At 40.3% G+C, this 16,528-nt stretch overlaps 1 protein-coding gene across 2 annotated transcripts in view; it reads left to right on the top strand.

The window, feature by feature from the left end:
• The window catches only part of LOC145396518 (inter-alpha-trypsin inhibitor heavy chain H3-like), a 526,567-nt gene that overhangs the window by 415,945 nt on the left and 94,094 nt on the right, over positions 1-16,528 (top strand). For both annotated transcript variants that reach the window (XM_080269891.1, XM_080269890.1), the window contains exons 13-15: positions 867-950; positions 1,846-2,044; positions 13,735-13,848. In XM_080269891.1, coding sequence (XP_080126017.1) covers positions 867-950; positions 1,846-2,044; positions 13,735-13,848 — 397 coding nt within the window. The remainder of the gene's footprint in view (positions 1-866; positions 951-1,845; positions 2,045-13,734; positions 13,849-16,528) is intronic.

Genomic DNA, 16,528 nt, shown 5'->3' with positions numbered 1-16,528 from the left:
TTTTGATGCTTACAACCTTCAGTCGGAGTGCATATAAGTGTTACATATCAATGGGATGGATGGCACCATTTTTTTAGTCAGTCGACCGATTCGAGTTTAAGTCACTGATAACGCACTTCTCATATCTGGGTACACATCCAACTGGTTTTGGCTTTTACTTTTTATCTGTAGAAGGGTGGAGAAACCAGATTCACATAAATATGTTGTGAAAAATGGCTGGAGGACTCTAGTGCGATTTCATAGGCACATTCTGATTTACTACTTACACTAGCCCTCCATGGCCCCCCTAAAATCCTGATATGGCACCCTTGTGGACCATGGCTCCCAGTTTAAGAACCAGTGGGCCATAGTGTATACTGGAAAATGAACTATGGTGTGTGCATCAAGTGATACAAAATATTCAATGATTTCACTTTCAAAGTCAGGAGAAAAACAGTCAGCAGAATGCTGCAGAAACTTAATTTCTGTCAGCAGAGAAAAAGTTGGAATGGATTTTAAGAAGTGTCTGCAATCAAACCTGACACAAAAACTCCAGACACGTAGTTATGAGCATATTGCATGTAGACGTTTTCCTTGATGTTACCCTTTACTTTACCCAGTATTATCACACTTATGCTAAAAAAGGTTAACACCTGATCAAAGTTCTCTGGTTTTCAACTCTATAAATTTTCTTCCTTAGAGATGAAAGAAGTATGGGACAACATGGTAAATGCCACCATGTTTGATGTTTGTTTAAAACCAGCAGACCATTGTCATGGTGATGTGATATCATCACATCAGCGCTCTGTTGAGCTGAGGTGATGGTTATTGTGTACACATTGTTGAACATTGCCATAATAAGCATGTGTTTGTTGTTACACCATCAGGAACTGTTGGCCAAAGCTGAATCTTCCCTGAGTGATGAACTGACTGATCGCCTCCACACACAGGCCTGTGATCTGGCTCAGCAGGTCAGCATCTTGAAACTTTCATGCATCATTGTTTGATTTAAATAACTTAAAAATTAAAAATGACAGTACTACATTTCACATAAAATGCTCAGAAATGCTGATAGACATGGTAGAATGTCATTGTTGTAACAAGAAGATAAGTTTTATTTGGTTGCAGAAAAATATAACTGCCACCAAATAAAGAAGTTTATCCCCAGCATTCCTTAACCCCCTGATACCGGGCTTCCTGCACGCTATCCCATTACCATAACCAAGCATATTTTCATAATTTGGGTTTTCCAAACATAAATATTTTTTCCCTATGAATCAATCACAAATGATACAAATGCACAAAAAAAGTGTGTACTTACCCTCTGCTGGTGTATATCTCTGCTAGTGCTTGAGTGGCTGACCACAGTCAGTACACATCTACTTTGCCCCTCGCAGCCCCTCCCCTCTCTCATCTCTGTCCCAGCTAGCCTCTCCCCGCACCCTCAGTCGCATGAGAGAGCCCCCCACACCACTCTCAGTGAGTGTGGCATGCTTTTAAGTTGAAATATGCCAGCGAAATATGAAAATGTCCTCAGACATGAACCGGGCCTTCAACCACACGTTCTCAGACGTGAACCGGCCCTTCAACCACGTGTCCTCAGACGTGAACCGGCATCAGGAGGTTAAAAAATGGAGGACTGCACATGAGACTTTAATGTTAATATGAGAGGTCTAAAGTTTGGTACCATGTAATGCTTAGCATAGCTGTATGTATCAATTAATAATGGTGTGTACTTTGAAATAATAAGCATTTGTACTGTGCCATCCACATATATTTTGTTGCAAAAAAAAAGATAATTCCTTGCAGATCTAGGTTATTTAGACTTTTTGTTACCAAATTCTCATGTATGGGGCTGTTTTTCAGTTCAGCTTTGTGACTCGACTAACCTCATTGGTGGCAGTGTATCCGGATGCCTCCGTGTTGCTGACCCAGCCCAATGAAATCAGGTCTATTTCTTATGTGCCATCGTCGCAGGGTCCTTCCCAGCTGGTTGCAGCTGCATACACTGGTTCTCGCAGATCTGGACGTAGCTACATGCATGACAACAGACCACAAACATTTGGTAAGACTAATATGAATATTGTGCTAGTGCTTTACCTTAAAACTTTTATCTTCTTTCAGCCTTCAAAGGGTAATATCTTCAAGAGGATTCGTGAAGGTGTATTACTGTGTTAACCCTTTCAGGTCTCAAATAGGTCCCAAGGTCTCGTTTGAGAGACGCATTTAAAAAAAAAAATTCAGGGTTTGCAAATAAAGAAAAAGATATCATATTCATGCACAGGGAAGTAATACACATCTGCCTATACAACATTAGAGCTCTACTCACTATACAAGTGCTGCAAAAATGATGGGAAGTTGCATAGCAAGTGGTGTGTGTTAGCATGGTGAGTATTGCCGTCTCGGTGGGTAGGTAATTTCTTGGTGCATATGCAACATGATTGCATTGTTTGTTTCCATGTTTTTCCATAAAAAGCAATGCACTAATATATGTACATTATATCTCACGTGATTTGCGAATGATTCTTGAGATGTTTTCTCTACAAAAAACAAACTAAACAGTTACAGGATCCACATAAAACTGTCACTTACTAGTTACTACTGACTAATTTATTTTACTTTGCTCTTATTTTGCATAGTACTGTCCAAGGCTGTGGGGGTGAGGACATGCGAGTAAGCCTACGAGCTTGCCTTTTGTATGTACGTGTGTTTAGTTTATTGTTACTAACTATATCGTCCTGTGTACTTACGGGCAGCAGTAGAGACAGTGATCAAATATTTATTTCTCAAAATTGACGGTGTTATAAGTACAACCAGGAAATGTGAGAAACTCATGAAATATAAATCAGAAAAAAGTAAGGAGACACTAACTATCATTTATCAATGAAAAAGGCAACACTCGCTGCACATGTATGTCCGCCTGGTAACAAATAAATGCATGGTACATGTATAAAAGGCTACAGAAACAACCTTAGAAACCTTAAATCATAAATCTGTAATTATTTTCCCTCAATCAGACACTCTAACACCCAGGAAATGAATAAATATTGAGATATACAACGTGGTAATCTCTTGCCTGCCTGTTACACGGCACTATGTGCGTAAGTGGGGGGGGGGATTGGAGGGAGAGTGGAGGATGGAGGGTGGGAGGTAGAGGGGTGGGGGATCAGTGGGAGGTAGGAGAGTAGAGGAGGCAGGGGGTGGGGGATTAGAGGGAAAGTGGAGGGTGGAAGGGTGGGAGGTAGAGGGGTGGGGAATTGGTGGGAGGTAGGGGGCTGGAGGAAGGGGGATATGAAAGGGAGGAGAAAGATGAGAGCTATGTATCCTCCAGAGCAATAAAAATATATTGCAAACAATATTCTTTTGCTAAATGAACTGCTTGATACCAAAATAGTAAAAAATATTGCCAGATCAACAGTATAATAAAACCAGTACGTGCAGCCCAACCCCCCACCATGATTAGCTCTTCTCAGACTGTTTAAACTAAAATATTGTGATCTGCACATACCTGGTGGAAGCAGAGGGGTCTGGGGAGCAGCTCATATCCTCATTTCATTCACCAGCCTCACACAACAGTTTTCATTCATGCCTAAATATGCTGCCACGGGAGTGGCTAGGAGACCCCTACCGAGAAAGCCACTATAGTGGCCAGGAGACCTGAAAGGGTTAATGCACACGTTAATGTATGAATATTAGAATCGGGTATGACACAAGTTGGAAGGTTAAGGTGGTGAAATGGGACTGTTAGGGAATATGTGTAGGTTATGTAGACTGGGTTGCATAAGAGACAGAGATTCATGAACCATATGGAGTAAGGTAAGTCTTGATGAAAGGGCAGAAAAGTGTTCAAAAAGTGTGTGCAGAAGGTATGATTATATACAGTATAGAGATTTGGTATAAGTAGGGTGGTGAAAACAGAACCGTACAGCTCCTCTCAAGCAGGCCAGACCTAAAGTCATTCAGCAATATATCATTCATTCATTCATTCATCATCTAATCCTGTGTTGCCCCAGGAGTTGCATAGGAGCCCAGGGCTAGGCAAGTTAGTCCTGACATTTAAGATGAGAGTGACCAACCTCACTCATGCCTGAGTGGTATTACGTGAGCAGTAAATCCCAACCACCCCTTGGATATAAACCTGCACTGGCTTAGGCCAATTGGAGTGCCTTAATTTCCCACTGAACTACCAGGCATCATAATTTGGTTATATGGTTACCACCCAGCATAGTAAATGGTTTCCTGGTGTACAGGAAACCATTTGGATTGTCACTCAGTGAAGAGTTGCCCGTAGACAGAAGGAAGAGGACAGAATGTAGGAAAGAAAGACAGAAGAGTAAGGAAGGAGAGATGGAAGGAAGAGAGGAAAGGGCAGGAACCCAAGAGCAGCTCTACATTGAGTGAGTGGATGGTGAGCCTGCCCACCTACCACAAAACAATATATCACACACACCATAATAAACAGTAGAGGGTTCAGAAATGGATACGTAATGTTCTCCAGCATTTAATGAGAATTCTTTCTGACTACCACCTCTCTCACTTTGGTACTTTTTTTTTTTTTTTTTTTTTTTTTTTTTTTTTTTTTAATGTGTCCGAATCTGGGCATAGGCTCCACAGCCTGCTATCAAGGCCCAGTAGTCCTCCTACATACCATACACCTCTGCATGTCACCACTTCGATGCTAACACCCACCATCCATATTGAATACATGCTAGGGCAGTCTCATACAGGACTGGTGTATTGGTATTAGCGGGGGTATTTTTACGACATGACGATGGGTCTTCTGGCAGTTCAGTAAAGCCTGATTTAATGAAATTCAAATCCTTAAACTGTTCCCTGCCCCAGTAGGGATTTGAACCCAGGTCAGGTAGGACTAGAGGCCACCTCTCTACCGATTGAACCACCGCCTTTCTTATATACTGTAATAGAAGGCAAAAATTTACTTCTAAAATGATTGTTAAGAAACAAGAATGGCGAAAGTGCACAGATAAGAGATGAAAAAGGCACAAAAACAAGAGGGCATTCAGGATGGGAGGAGATTTGGAGACCTATACCCATTACTACATTCCACGCTTTGGCCACTTGTAGAAATTGAAATGTACCGTAGTAATGGGTATAGGTCTTCAAATCTCCTCTTGTCCTGAATGCTGTCTTGTTTCTGTGCCTTTTTTATCTCTTATCTGTGCACTTTTGCCATTTCTACTTCTTAACAATCATTTTAAGAGAAAATTTTTGTTTTCTAGTTCATGATCTCTTCGTAGAAATATAATGATGCATTAACAGTGTGTTAGATTTGGATTGTTACATGCATGACAGTCAACTCTAACGTATGGAAGTGAAGGTTGGACCTTGTTGGAGGGACACAAGTCAAGAGTGAGAGCAGTGGAAATGAGTTATTTGAGAGGAGCATGTGGAGGCACATGGAGAAACAGACTGACAAATAAGAAAGTGAAGGAGCATTGTGGTGTGGATGTAGATGTGATAGGAAGTGTTAGGAGAAACACACTGAGGTGGTTTGGCCATGTGGAGAGGATGGAGAGCAATAGACTGACAAGGAGAGTGTATGTGAGTGAGGTAGAGGGGAGGAGAGGGAGGGGGAAGCCAAGGATGAGATGGAGGGATGGAGTGGAGAGGTATATGAGAGAGGGGAGTGTGAGCTGGGAGCAGGGCAGTGAAATGGCAGGGTACAGGATGACATGGAGGTTATTTGTTTGTGGCCACCTTTTACGGAATTAAGGCATCTGGCAGTAGATAGATAGATAGACATGATGCATAGCATAGTGAAAGACTAAAACAAGGGTGCCTTCCCACGAAAAGAAGTGTTTTGGTACGTTCTTAAACTGTAGGCGAGCTGTAGCTAACCAATATTGCACAAAATAGCGTACTTATGGGTGACCGTGATGTGGCTTTCAGGCCATAACTTGTGAATCGTAGCCTGAATGTTTTTCTAAGCCTGATTTTTTTTTTTTTTTTTTAAATGCAAGGAAGAAGGAATCAAAGGCCAGGAGCCTGCAAACCATTCCTTCCAAGAAAAAAGCGAAACAATACAACAGAGCCAAATTATAGATCCTGGACGTTGCGTTTGAAAGACTAGAGATCATAGAAAGTAGGAAACAGAGACAGAGGGAGACAGTTCCAGAGTTGACCTGTTTTATAAATGAAGGACTGGGAGTGACAGTTAACTCTTGCATTAGACAGTTGGACAGAAAAGTGTTTTGGTGTATAGTACTTTTGCGTATTCCTTTTCCTTTTGGAGTTATGACTGATGAAGAAGAAAGAACAACAAAATCAGTATTTTTGCAGTTCGATTTTGCAACTCCTGCGAAGGTTAGCAAGATTTTGCGAGTAGTTTTGCACTTGAATAGTGAAGGTCTTTTAGATCATAACCTTAGAACTAAGCTTTGCGACAGTTTTCGCACGAATGCTGCTATACCCAATAGTACGGGAAGTCAGTTTCAACCTGCGCCATTCCTACTTACGTAATGCTGTCACATTCCAAGATATATTATATATATATATATTATTATAGTGCTGCCCTCGGGTGTCTGCCCTTTCCTCTCCTCCATCCTTCTTTCCTTCCATCCTCTTCCGGCTTTCTTTCCTTCATTCTTTCCTCTTCCCTCTGCCTGTGGGTGACTCTACACTGAGTGACAAGCCAAATGGTTTCCTGTACACCTGGAAACCATTTAATACGCTGGGTGGTAACCATATAATCAAGTTTTGGCGCCCGGTGGTTTAGTGGGTAATTATGGCACTCCAATCGGATTGAGCCAGTGAAGGATTATATCCAAGGGGTGGTTGGGGTTCATTGCTCACATAATGCCACTTAGGAACGAGTGAGGTTGGTCACTTCCATCTCAAATGTCAGGACCAACTTGCCTAGCCCCGGGCTCTTACGCTCCTCATGGGGCAACGTAGGATTGGATGATGGATGGATGGATGAAATTTTTACTTAGCTTTTTCAGATAATGTGAAATATATCCAAATTTGAACAAAGCCTATATAAACATAAAGTGAAGATCATCATTTATTTTATGAATTAACAGTGCGATCATTTCTTTTTCAATTGATAGTGCTTTATTGAACATCAGTATCTTTAATTTATTACAACCACTTTCTTAACCAAGATAAACATAATCCTTTATGGATTATAATAGTAATCTATACTTCATCATATATAAAAGTATCCAGGTAATTAGTAAAAGTAATAAGTGACGAAGTAATTGAAATACTAGATGAAAAGTTCAGAAATAGTAATGTTTATCTATATATTGCCAGACACCACAGTCCTGATTGGGATGGCCACAAACAAATTGCCTCCATGTTACCCTGTCCAGTGACATTTCACTGCCTTGTTCTCAGCTTACTTCCCCTTCTGTCATATACCACTCCACTTCATCCCTCTATCTCATCTTTGGCCTCCCCTCCCTCTCACATCCTTCCACCTCACTCCCATACACTCTCCTCATTAGTCTCTCACTCTCCATCCTCTCCATATGGCCAAACAACCTCAGTGTATTTCTCCTAATGCTTTCTGTCACATCCACACCACAGTGCTCCTTTACTTCCTCATTTGTCAGTCAGTCTCTGTGTAACTACACATGCTCCTCTCAGATAACTCATTTCCACTGCTCTTACTCTTGACTTGTGTCCTTCCAACAAGGTCCAAGCTTCACTTCCATACGTTAGAGTTGGTATCACGATACTGTCATGCAGCGACATTTTTATTTTCATGCTCACTTCCCTGTTCCTTATCACTGTTTTCAGAGAACCAGCAACCTTTCTTCCCTGTTGTACCCTTTCAAGCACTTCACCCTCCAAACTTAAATCCTTACCCATCACACTCCCTGAGTACTTAAATGCACTCACATTTTTCATTTCCTCCTCATCCAGCCTCACTGTACATTCAGTGATTTCATTTCTCTCAGAGACCATAACTTTACTCTTCCCTACATTCACCTTTAGATGCAGTTTCTCACACACACTCCCACACTCGTTCACCAAGGCTTGCAGTTCCCCTTCGTCTTTGCTTAACATTACAGTGTCATCCGTAAACATCAGGACAGGGAGTTTCCAAACACTGCCCTCTCTCATTAGGGTCGCTCCAACATCCACTGCTCTACTTTGTATCTCCTTTATAACCCCATCCATATACAGATTTAACAGCCATGGGGACATTACACATCCCTGTTTCAGTCCAACATTCAAATTGTAATGTAATAGATAAGATATAAAATAAATGTAAGTCTATCTATCTATCTATTGCCAGACGCCTCAATCCCGTTTGGGGTGGCCACAAACAAATCGCCTCCAAGTCGCCCTGTCCCCCGCCATTTCACTCCCATGCTCCCAACTCACACCCCCCTCTCTCATATACCTCTCCACCCCCTCCCTCCATCTCATCCTCGGCCTCCCCCTCCCTCTTCCCCCCTCCACCTCACTCACATACACTCTCTTCGTCAGTCTTTCACCCTCCATCCTCTCCACATGGCCAAACCACCTCAGTGTGTTTCTCATAACGCTTCCTATCACATCCACATCCACACCACAACACTCCTTTATATCCTCGTTCGTCAGCCTGTCTCTCCATGTAACTCCACAGGCTCCTCTTAAATAACTCATTTCCACTGCTCTCACTCTTGACTTGTGTCCTTCCAACAACGTCCAAGCTTCACTTCCGTACGTTAGAGTTGGTATCACAATACTGTCATGTAGTAACTTTTTCACTTCCATGCTCACTTCCCTGTTTCTTATCACTACTTTCAAAGAACCAGCAACCTTTCTTCCCTGCTGTACCCTTTCAAGCACTTCACCCTCCAAACCTCCATCCTTACTCATCACACTACCCAGGTACTTAAACATACTCACATTTTCCAATTCCTCACCATCCAACCTCGCTGTACATTCACTGACTTCACCTCTCTCAAAGACCATCACTACTCTTCCCTACATTCACCTTTAGATTCCGTTTCTTACACACTCTCTCAAACTCATCCACCAAGCCTTGCAGCTTCCCTTCGTCTTCACTCAACAACACAGTATCATCTGCAAACAACAGTACAGGGAGTTTCCAAACACTATCCTCTCTCACCAGGGCCACTCCAACATCCACTACCCTACCTTGTACTTCGTTTATTACCCCATCCATGTACAGATTGAATAACCATGGAGAGATGACACATCCCTGTTTCAACCCAACTTTCAAAGAGAAAAATTCACTTAGTTCACCATCCACACGCACTGCAGCCTTCGCACCATCATACATACTCTTCACAGCATTCAACAACTTCCTATCTACTCCATATATTCTTAACACTTTCCACAATGCTTGTCTATCCACCCTGTCATATGCTTTCTCCAAATCCATGAACGCTGCATACAAATTCTTTCCCTTATCTAGAAACTTTTCCACTAAAGATCTAAGAATGAATATCTGATCTACACAACCTCTTCCCTTCCTAAAGCCTCCCTGTTCTTCTCCAACTAATTTCTGTTCTTTCTCTAACTGTGTCAATAAGTATCCTACCATACACTTTTCCTATTATACTAAGAAGACAAATGCCCCTATGATTACCACACACTTCTTTTTCCCCTTTTCCTTTGTACAAGGGAATAATTATACCTGACTTCCAATCCTCCGGGACTCTACCTTCCTCCCAGGCCAATCTGCACATCTTCCAGATCAAACACTTGGCATTTATACATGCCACCCAGATCAAACACTTGGGGAAGAGGCAAATATGAAGACTTGGCAGAGAGTACAATTCAGAGTCTAAGGGCATTACTACATAGAATGGAGGAGAAATTTGAAAGAATTATATTAACTGGAGATTTCAGTACAAATATAAAGCGAAATACTCTAGATATAAAAAGCCAGGAAAGCTGTTGGGACCAAAAGCTCCTGGATCTTGTGCAGGAGTTTTTCCTAACACAATATGTAAAGGAAACCACCAGAAAAAGAGGACTTGATGTACCATCAGTATTAGATCTTATATTTACTAGGCAAGAAAATTATATTGACAGTATAATGCGTCGCCCTCTATTCGGCAAAAGTGACCGTGCAGTATTAAATTGAAACTTCAGGATTGCATATGACATGGTTAAAAGTAATGAAAGTTACAAAAAGAGCCTAAACTACAAAAAGGGCAACTACCATGACCTACTTCTTAGAAATAGATTGGGAAAAGGAGCTTGGAGGACAAAATTGAAATGTTTCATTCATTCATTCATTCATTGCCAGACGCCATGTATCCCAGACAGGGTGGCCAAGGGCTTAGAGTTAATTGTTTTACAGGGAGGGGCACTAATCCTCCACCAACCCCACTTGACGTAGGGATGCCAACAGCATCTGGTGTTCCCCAGCGGTCACCCATCCAAGTACTAACCAGACCCAACGTTGCTTATGTATAGAAAAGTCTGTGAACTTTATGAAATAGGAGTCTGAAATTACATCCCACAGTACAAAGAAGTGGAAATGAAAATAAAGAAATGGTTTAATACAGAATGTAAAAAATCAAAAGAAAAAAAGAGACTTGTTGTGGAATAGATATAGAAGACACAGTAGTGAGAGGGCATATAATAACTATAAACAGGCAAGAAACGATTACACAAGAATATGGAGAGAAGCCCAAAGACAGTTTAAGGAAGATATTATAAAAGTAGTGATCAACCAAAGCTATTTTACAGCTACATCCTAAGCAAAACCAAAGTAAAAACTAAAATACAATCCATTACGGACGAGGGAATCACCTATACACAAGAGAAAGATATTTGTGAGGCATTAAATAAAAATTTCCAATCAGATTTCACAGATGATGATAATTCTGAGAGGGATGATATGGAACATGCATGCCCACACATATTTCCAGGTATACAATTATCAGAGAAAGAAATACAGGAGGAGTTAAGTAAAATAGACTAGGAAAAACAAATGGTCCTGACGAAATTTCATGTTGGGTACTGCATGAATGTGCAAAAGAGTTAAGTAGACCATTATCTTTAATATTCAAGGAATCCTTGGGTCAAGGTAAACTACCTGATACTGTATTTGGAAGAAAGCAAACATTGTTCTTCTATTCAAGAAAGGGAATAGATAAGACCTACTCAACTACCAACCAGTATCACTGACCAGTGTTGTAAGTAAGGTACTGGAAAAGCTGATAAGAAAAGTTTGGGCAAACCATCTAGAAGAACATAATATGATAACAGAAAAACAGTTTGGTTTCAGGAAGGGAAAATCATGTGTTACTAATCTATTAAGCTATTATGACAGAGTTGCAGGAACACAACAGAAAAGAGAGGGGTGGGTGGACAGTATCCATCTAGATTTCAAGAAAGCTTTTGACAGAGTATTTTACCAAAGACTTTTATGGAAACTGTACCATACAGGATGAATCCAAGGCAGACTGTACTGTTGGATGCAAGATTTTCTCAGAAAAAGGGAAATGTGAACAGTATTAAGGGGAAATTACTCATCATGGAGGAAAGTGACTAGTGGAGTTCAACATGGCTCAGTGCTGGCACCAATTATGTTTTTAGTGTATATAAATGACACAGAGAGTAACGCTGGAAATGAAAGCTATCTAAATATGTTTGCTGATGATACAAAAATTCAAAGGAGAATTGCTAACACAGACTCTTGTAGAGAGCTACAAGAAGAATTAAATAACTTCATAAATGGAGTATTACTGTAAATGGCAAATGGAATTCAGTGTAGACAAGTGTCATGTAACTGACTTTGGTAAAAGTGGAAAAAGACTAGATTGGGATTATAAGTTAGGAAGTAAAACCCTACACATACCAGAAAGAGAGAAGGACCTAGGTGTGATTATCAATAACAGACTATCTCCTTCTGACCACATCGGTGAGAAAGTATGGAACATGTGTACACTGCTTGCAAATATGAGAATAGCATTCACACACATAAATGAGGACATGCTGAGAAAAACAGTAGCATCATTCATCAGACCAACCCTGGAGTATGCATCAGTAGTCTGGAATCTTTATCTCAAGAAAGACATAGATAAGATTGAAAAAGTTCAAAGGGCTGCCACAAGATGGGTACCAAGCTTAAGGGATCTCAGCTGCAAAGAAAGACATGAAAAACTGAATCTGCTAACATTACAGGAGAGAAGGAAAAGAGGAGACATGACTATGCTCTATAAATGCATATCAGGGAAGGAGAAAATAGACATAAATGAGTATATAACCTATGGGGAAGCATCAGCTAGAGGACACTGCAAAAAACTGCATATAAAGAGAGGCCATAAAGACATAAGGAAATGTAGTTTCTCAAATTGGGCAATTGATCGGTGGAATGCACTACCAAGTGAAATAATGTGCGCCAAAACAGTTCATAAATTTAAGGATATATATGATAAAAATGGTTTAATACACAGGACAGTATGAGCTTGACTCATTCCTGTAAAGATACAATTAGGTAAGAACAATCAGGTAAGAACACACACACACACACACACACACACACACAGAGCTTGCCAGCTCAGTGTTAACGCTCTTGCCTAGCATCTGCTAAGACGTGGGTTAGTGCCTTCCTCGGGATGTGAAAAGTCTCACTGACGATGCGGGCGGGTATTGTCCCCCTTGAGCAAGGGGATGGGTGTGTGCATGTGTGAAGGTGAAAGTTTTACCCTTAGATCAGACTATATGAGCTCTCAGCTTTCTTCCAGTAGGGTAAAAAGCTGATGATCACAGTCATCTTGTGGTCCTGACAGACCTGGTGAATTACACACACACACACACACACACACACACACACACACACACACACACACACACACACACACACGCACGTACACATGCACTCACACACGCGTGAGCTCACACACACACAAACACACACATTTTTTTTTTTTTTCTTAGCCAGAAACACTTTTTCTTTCATTAGAAAGTCAGAGACACCAATGGAGGAGCAGGTATTTTGGGTACACCAGCAGCTGAAAGTCCTTGAACTGAAGAGAACCAAATTCATGCCGGCTACCACATCCAGAGAGTTCAAACAAAATACACCCATAGGTTTGGTGACTGAACTACTGGGTCAGCCACTGATGCCCTGTTACTTTTATTAATTTTTTCCTCCATGATACAGCCATTGTTTAATTTTACCACCTGCTCAGGGACTCTAGCAATGGATGTACCTGAATAACATGCTATATAAGTGGAAAACTTAAAATTTTCAAGCAAAATATACCCACAGGTATGTTGATTGAGCTACTGGGTCAGCCACTGATGCCCTGTTACTTTTTTTTCTCTTCCATGATCCAGCTGTTGTTTAATTTTACCACTTGCTCAGAGACTCTAGCTATGGGTATACCTGAATAACAAGCTATATGAGTGGAAAAATGAAAATGAACTTCTTCAAGTCTTATATTACCTTCATGATGAATGTAGGAGCTGTGGCTTAGATTGTTTCAACCAGACATTTACTGTAAAGCAGGATTGACCAGTCACTTGGTCCCTGAGTGGCATTCCATGTGCAATGAGCCACAACCAAATTTTGGAACTTAAATCTGATGGGCCACATTCACTGGAAATCCCTTAAACTGTTAAACCCATTGGATTGTCTGGTGTCCATGTATACCACCTATTGTTGTAATTGGTTGCCTGAAATACAGGAAACCACATGGCTTTTCATTTAATGTAGAGTTGCCATTATGAAAGATTGGTGAATGGTGACCAACCCCATCTACACTAAATTTCTAATTTTGCAAATATTGTATACAAAATGTTCTTCTTCAGTTGACCTAGCTCCTCACTTTCTGGTGCGTGCTGAGGGAGTTGAGCTGCCGCTGTGTTTTTACCTTCACACCGATGGTGATGCCTTCATCAGCCTCATCAGGGACCCTTTGTCAGGTGAGCAGCAGCAGAGCAATGCTTAGAAGTATGATGAAGTATGGTGACAATAGCTGTATTTTGTCATATCAAATGAATTTGAGTTTAATTATTGCTGTTGCATAAATTAATTATGAAATAACCAGAGCGGTGGAAGACATGGAAATTTCAGATTTGGAATACAGAACTTTGAAACAGAAAAAAAAAAAAATTAGCTTTCAAAGTAGAATTAAAGTGAATCAAATAATTTATTATGGATAAATTTTTGATTAATTATCCACTTAACTGAGAGCTGTATGGGCAACTTAAAAAAAAAAAAAAAAAAAAAAAATCCTAGTTTATGGAATATTAGCCCATCTAGATATTTCTGTACTGTTTATACAAGTTGCATTTTATTATAGTACATAGGAACATTTAATTAATTATCCAGTTAACTGAGAGCTACAGCTACTGTATATGGGCAACTTAAAAAACAAATCCTAGTTTATGGAATCTTAGCCCATCTAGATATTACTGTACAATATTTGTTATAGTACATAGGAACATTGGCCTATTTCTGTAACTATATGATTTTGTGTGTGTATTTACCTGTTTGTAGTATACAGGAATTGAGCAATGCTCGTGTTGTCCTGTCTCCATATCCACATTTATCAAGTCTACCTTTACACACATGAATGTTTTTCTCATGCACCACCTCTTTGTCTAAGTCATTCCAAATATTTAAGAATATACCTAATTGTGATATACACGGAATGTACTATGCTCGTGGGTTTCCGTCGCTGTTTCTCAATAAGTCGAATTTAACTTTAAACTCGTTTAAGTTTTTAGACTGGACGATCTCTTTGTCCAGGCTATTCCATAAGTCTATACTTCTGTAAGGAAAGCTATATTTCTTGATATCCTTCAAGCAGCTTGACTTTTTCAATTTCATTCCATGTCCTCTTGTTGCTCTCTTATCCCATACAAACAGATCTTCTTTGTCAATTTTATCTACTCCCACCATGGTCCTGAACACCGCAATCATGTCTCCCCTCTTTCTCCTTTCCTCTAACGAAGGCAAATCCAGTTTTTCCAGCCTCTCTCTGTATGACAGGTCTGTCAGACTGGGGACCATCTTGGTTGCTGTTCTTTGTATTCTCTCAATCTTGTTTATATCTTTCTTTTTGTGTGGGGACCACACTACCGCTGCATATTCTAACCTGGGGCGGATCATGGCCACTATCAATTTTTTCATCATTTCCTCATCCATATAATGAAATGCTACTCTTATGTTAGTCAAGAGCTTATAAGTCTCTCCAACTATCTTGTTAATGTGCTTTTCTGGTGACAAACTATCTTTGACCAGCACTCCCAAATCTTTCTCTTCTCTCCTTTTTGTGATTAATTCATTACCCAAAAAATAATTCAGTGATGGTCTCCTGGTACTTTTACCCATTTCCAATATTTTACATTTCTTTACATTAAATTTCATTTCCCACGTCCGGCTCCAATTGTGTATCCTATCCAAATCCTCTTGCAGTATTTTACAATCCTCCTCAACCTCTATCTTCCTCAAGATCTTTACATCATCAGCAAACAGACTCGCATAACTTCACTCCATCTACCATATCATTTACGTAAATCAGGAACATTACTGGCGCCAACACTGAGCCTTGAGGGACTCCACTTGTTACTTCCCTCCATCCAGACATCTTTTCCTTTATTACTGTCCTCATTTGTCTGTCTCTCAAAAAGTCTCTCATCCATTCCAGAAGTTTCCCCTTTAGTCCTCCTATATATTCTAGTTTCCACATTAGTCTCTTATGAGGTACCTTGTCAAAGGCCTTCTCTAAGTCTAAGTACACACAATCCACCCAACCATCTCTCTCCTGTACCACATCAATCGCTCTTGAGTAAAAGCTCAACAAGTTTGAAACGCATGACCTTCCACTTCTGAATCCAAACTGACATTCAGCCAAAATATTCATCTCTTCCAGATATTTTATCCATCTGTCTTTCAGGATTCTCTCACACAATTTTGCGACCATGCTGGTTAGAGACACTGGTCTATAATTCAGGGGTTCTTCCCTGTTTCCTCCCTTGTAAATTGGTACCACATTTGCCCTCTTCCATTCTTTTGGCACTTTCCCCTCTTCCAGTGAGCATACGATTAAACTGTGAATTTTATCCGCCAGTTGTTCTCTGCATTCCTTCAGTACCCAATTAGAAATTCCATCAGGTCCTGGGGCTTTCCTTACATCTTGAGTTTCCAGTAATTTATACACTTCCTGCACCTCCACTTTTATATCTTTCATCACCGGAACATTTCTAATCACTCCCTCCCCTTCCACAAGCTCCTTTTCTTTAGTGAAAACTGACTGGAAACGTTTGTTCATTATTTCTGCTTGCATTGCCGCATCCTTAAAGACCTCTCCATCTACTTTCAGCTTGGTGATTCCTTCCTTTTGTTTCAGTTTGCCATTAACAAATCTATAAAACAGTTTGGGTTCATCCTTGCATTTGTCAATTATACCTTTTTCAAAATTCCTTTCTTCTTCCCTACGTATTCTTGTGTATTCGTTTCTTGTTCTTTTATATTCTTCTTTTGTTCTGTCGTTACCTCTCTTTTTCCAATTGTTCCACGCTTATCTCTCTCTTTTTTGGCTATCATACACCTTCTATTAAACCACTCCTTTTTCCTGTTTTCTTTCCCTCTTACTCT

The sequence above is a fragment of the Coenobita brevimanus genome, chromosome 38, assembly GCF_032717465.1.
Source record: "Coenobita brevimanus isolate Jiangsu-jjx chromosome 38, ASM3271746v2, whole genome shotgun sequence".
Classification (NCBI taxonomy): domain Eukaryota; kingdom Metazoa; phylum Arthropoda; class Malacostraca; order Decapoda; family Coenobitidae; genus Coenobita; species Coenobita brevimanus.
Note: the sequence above shows the minus strand (reverse complement) of the source record. Positions and strands in the feature narration are given on the sequence as shown.